Raw genomic sequence first — 4,911 nt, forward strand, 5'->3', positions numbered from 1 at the left:
TAATGATGTTTTAAATTTTAAATTTAATTATTACATTACTTTATGTAGTTATTTACTATTAAGAATAAAAAAAATATAACAAAATTTTTTATTTCATAAATTGAACAAATAAATTCAAACAATTATTTTTAATATAGAAATAAAATAAAATAAAATGGAGTAATTTTTGAGAGTTATGGCAAGTCAAACTTTGGAAATTTTTACTCGAATTAGAAGACTCCGGTTCAGCGCTCAACCACTGGACCGGAAGAAGGACTCGTGTCACAATTGGACTCTCCTTCTTCCTCCATTTAAGGTACGTCACAAGTGTAGAATCACAGCATTACACCTATTTTTAGATAGGGGAGATCCAGCAAATTTTCCCCAAATACATTTCACTTTTGCACCTTTCAGCTTTCAAATAGATACACTCCCAGCTTCAAAATTGATATTCTATTGAAATGGATAAACAAGATTTGGATTATGTCTTGGTACCAGTAGGCCTCCTCTTCATGATTGCTTATCATATATGGCTTTTTCATCGCATCCTTAAACACCCTGTTCGTACTGTCATCGGCATTAATTCAATCAATCGTCAATTCTGGGTTCACGCTATGATGGAGGTTCGTCTTATTTTTCTTAAATGAATTTTATAGCTAATTACTTAATTTCTTGTGTTGAATCTCTGTAGATAAATTTGATTATAGGCTATTAATTTTATTAAGATGTGCAATCCGATTTAAATTGTTGCATGCAAGTGCAACTAATGTATGCATGTTTAACCAGAAGTTGTTGCACCACCGATGTAACAGGACCCATCGAAAAATGGAGTTCTAGCGGTGCAGACATTAAGGAACAACATAATGGCATCAACACTTTTGGCATCTACAGCGATTATGCTCAGTTCTCTCATCGCCGTATTAATGACCGGCGGAAGCAAGGAAGGCCGTTCAGTCGGTTTTCACATTTACGGGAACAAAAGCGAATTTTGTCTATCGATAAAATTCTTTTCCATATTGGTATGTTTTATGGTTGCGTTTTTGTTCAATGTACAATCGATAAGGTATTACAGTCACGCTAGCATTCTCATCAACGTGCCTTACAAGAAATCGGATTCATCGAAGCATTGTGTGACGGCGGCGTATGTTGGGAAGACTGTGAATAGAGGGAGCTATTTCTGGTCACTTGGACTGCGTGCTTTTTATTTTTCGTTTCCTCTATTTTTGTGGATCTTTGGACCTATTCCTATGTTCCTTTGCTGTCTTTTTCTGGTATTTATGCTGTATTTTCTGGATGGTAGTTCAGATTTGGGGTGGGTTACACCAACTGAGGATGTGGAGACGCAGCAGACTGCTTAGGGAGACACTGAGAACAGTTTACATTCAATCCAAGTTGAATTAAACTGCGTACTGTATTTCTAGAATAATTTCTAATTATATATATATGTATAGTACATGGTATGCCCCATTAATGTGTCAACTCGATAGTGTGCTGCATTTATTTTCTGTGCATTTTAGTTGAAAAAAGTTCTTGGGGAAAATTAGGCAAAATTACACTGAATTTCATTACTTCACATAATGACTAATAGGGAATCAAGTATGGCCCACCTCTTGAAACGAGGGTGTATATCGGAAAAGATCTGCTTATACACGATCCTCATTGAAAGGATATTTAGCCAAATTATCCGTACTCCATATATAGAGGTAAGATCTACATATATTCTATTCACTTCGAATCCAACCCTTTGAATCCCGTTTGTGAAATTACTCTCTTAGTTATTGTAAGTATTGTGTACTCCAGTTACCAAGTTGCATATAGATTGATGTGAGAGTTTCAAAAACGTATCCTCCAAGTCTCAAGTTTCTGAAGCGGATCCAGGCGCACACTTTCGTTCCGTCTTTATTTTTTACTCTCTTAGGTTAATTTTATCTCACTTAATTAGAAGAATTCAGCCCAAAATTATGTTACATTAAGAAATTGTTTTTCGTCTCAATTTGATTTACCACGGAGAGAAACAAAGAAAGAAATTCCTATAAGACTTGTGACTTGAAGCGATTTATATAGATCATCGCACCAAAAATAAAAATTTAAAATTTAAAGTTAAATTATTTTTAAGTAAGGGAATACGACATAAAAATTGGAATGAGCACGAGGCATTATACATTTTTCAATTCCACGTACCTTATGCTTATTATTCATATGGTTCTTAATTTCTCATTAAGGAAGAAATAGTTTAATGTATGCGCTTCATACGTGTATTTAGAGATTAAAGTGATAACCTGGAGACAATGCGAAGAAATATAGAAGAGCATAGGATGTCATAAATCACTCCTTTCCATCACAATTCGTTTGAATCAATTGTCGTCGAAAGTAACGTCTTTTAAATCTTAATGCAAAAAACAACTTATGTTTTTGTAATCAAAATTCTATTCCCTCTGGAATCATTTGTCCATGAATACTTGTTTTTTATGCCAACATTGTGGAGTTCAAGTTTAAATCAAACATTAGATGTTATATATATATATATATATATATATATATTTTATTACCGTACATATATGTAATCAGTTATGTTTGATCTTTTTTTATGGTGTATCTAAATTAAGACATCATATTTCTTTAGTTTTTATACATAAAATTCTCAGGTTCTTGAACTTGTATATGTTGCTCTACATTTCGACCAACAAGATCCCTCAACTATTCCAACTCAAAATGATACAGAGGAAATGACTTATAATCTTAAATTGCGCAGATTCTTCACTTTTGACGACACATTCATGTTGGATTCGCTAAACACGTATTACTTTTGGAGAATCCAACACGCATCCATAGACTTTTTTGAAGAGTTCGAGCAAAAATTCTTCACTTTTAATGTCGCATCGTGTTGAATTCGCCAAAATTTTTGAAAGAATCTGAGCAAAAAAGCAGTTATAATTTATAATGAACATCAATGCACATGACCTCTTAATTCTTCACCTTCTCCTATTAAGATGATTTGCTAATCCGATGATCACGTCAAAAAAATATCACACTATCATCTTGCCTAAAGACCCCACTAAAAAAAATCAAAACTCAAACTTAATGATCATCTAACTAAATGCATGGGCTACATAGTGTAATCAACTTGTTTCTTGATTACAAAGACCAAAAGAAAGCTAAGAGTTTTACATTTATAACTTAGTGTATGTGCATTATGCGTGAATTTTATATTTATAAAAAAAAGTGTATAAAATAGATTATACGAATGAATTATGTGTAATATTAATTGACGTTGAGCAAAGAATACATTAGTTCAATATTCTAAATTTTGAATTTAGATGTTTGAAAATGATACTTAAAATACTAAAAGCTAAATTTAATCCTTCCCATATTTATATGACAAAAAAAAATTCATCTTAAAATGTTGGTCAAAGTATAACTACTTTTGACTTACGTGAGCCACCACACAAATATACATCTCTAAAAATTAATTATCGATATTAGACGCAACTAAATACACAATTGAGTTAAATTATTTTGAACTTTTATTTTATTTTTTAAAACTTGATTAGATAGTTTCAATGCATTTTTTTTTTTAGATTTGCACTAATGTATGACATGTCATGGGTCAATCTTCCTGTTAATATTCGATAAACAAATAATAACTTAGGAATATAACTTAAGAATTTGTTGATGAGGGAAATTCTATAACTTAAAAAGTAAGAGAACACTGATGAGTCATTTATATTATATTTATAACTTTAATCTAATTAATGATGAATAATTATTATATTCCCAAGTACAAAAAAGAAGGCAGAGAAATATTCAGATATATTACATATTTAATTACACAAATAATCAATTATTCTCTTTGTTTCAATTTCTGTGATGCTACTGAAATTTCGTGATTCAAACTTCTACCTTTTGAATTTGAATCTGAAAAAAGAAGCTTTAAGTATTTTTTGAAATATCATTTATATATTTGAAAACTAAGTATAAGTACTATAAATACAATAATTAATCAAGAAAATATGACCCTTTTCCTAAAGAAAAAATGTTAAATACTTATTTGAGAATGTTACTTATTCCAGAACATTCAAGACCAAGTAAAAGTAGTTTTGAACCCATTTATGCCCCAAATAATTTGGAACAATAGTATAGTTGTTAGGCTCGTCTCTGTACGCAGGGTTGACCATGTAGTTCAGGCAAGGAAAACATAAAGATATAAACTGTGTTATTGCCGGCATGTCAATATAAATATAAAATATATAGTAAATCAAAAACTTGGTTGAATAACATAGTTGACACCACACTCTACAATCAATTCTGTGTGACTATCTTCTTCCATATGTTAACCAATTGTTTTTTTTTTTTCCTTCTTCCTCGTAATAACCATCATCATATTCCAAAAGTTGGTATCACGAGGGCACTACACTTTCACAAACTGGCCTTAAGTTGAATGCTATAGCAATGATCTGCTAGCTTGGATCAGCTATCACGTATAATTATTACATTCCCGAGTATAAAAAGAAGGCAGAGAAATATTCAGATATATTACATATTTAATTATACAGATAATTAGTTATTCTCTCTGTTTCAATTTATGTGGTGCTATTGAAATTTCGTGATTCAAACTTCTACCTTTTGAATATGAATTTGAAAAAAGAAGCTTTAAGTATTTTGAAATATCATTTATATATTTCCCAATATTTATTTCATTCCCATGTATTTCAGAAGTTTTTTCATATATTTTAATATTTAATTCTTATTCCCATATATTTTAGGAGTCTTTTTATATATTTAAATACTTAGTTTTCATTCCCATGTATTTTAAGACTCCTTTTTTTTGTACAAAAGGAAAAAGAAAACCTAATATCAATAGTTCTCCATATATTTTATTACTACCATATATTTTAGGATTCTATAATTTTTAATAATTGAATAATAATTGGA

At 30.5% G+C, this 4,911-nt stretch overlaps 1 protein-coding gene across 1 annotated transcript; it reads left to right on the plus strand.

Moving 5' to 3' along the window:
• The first annotated feature begins 223 nt into the window (after nt 1-223).
• On the plus strand, nt 224-1,465 carry LOC107866083. Its single transcript, XM_016712266.2, has 2 exons — nt 224-602; nt 792-1,465. Exons 1-2 carry the CDS (start codon nt 441-443, stop codon nt 1,335-1,337), a joined length of 708 nt encoding a protein of 235 aa, XP_016567752.1. The 5' UTR covers nt 224-440; the 3' UTR covers nt 1,338-1,465.
• The last annotated feature ends 3,446 nt before the right edge of the window (nt 1,466-4,911 follow it).

The sequence above is a fragment of the Capsicum annuum genome, chromosome 3 (assembly GCF_002878395.1).
Source record: "Capsicum annuum cultivar UCD-10X-F1 chromosome 3, UCD10Xv1.1, whole genome shotgun sequence".
Taxonomy (NCBI): Eukaryota; Viridiplantae; Streptophyta; class Magnoliopsida; order Solanales; family Solanaceae; genus Capsicum; species Capsicum annuum.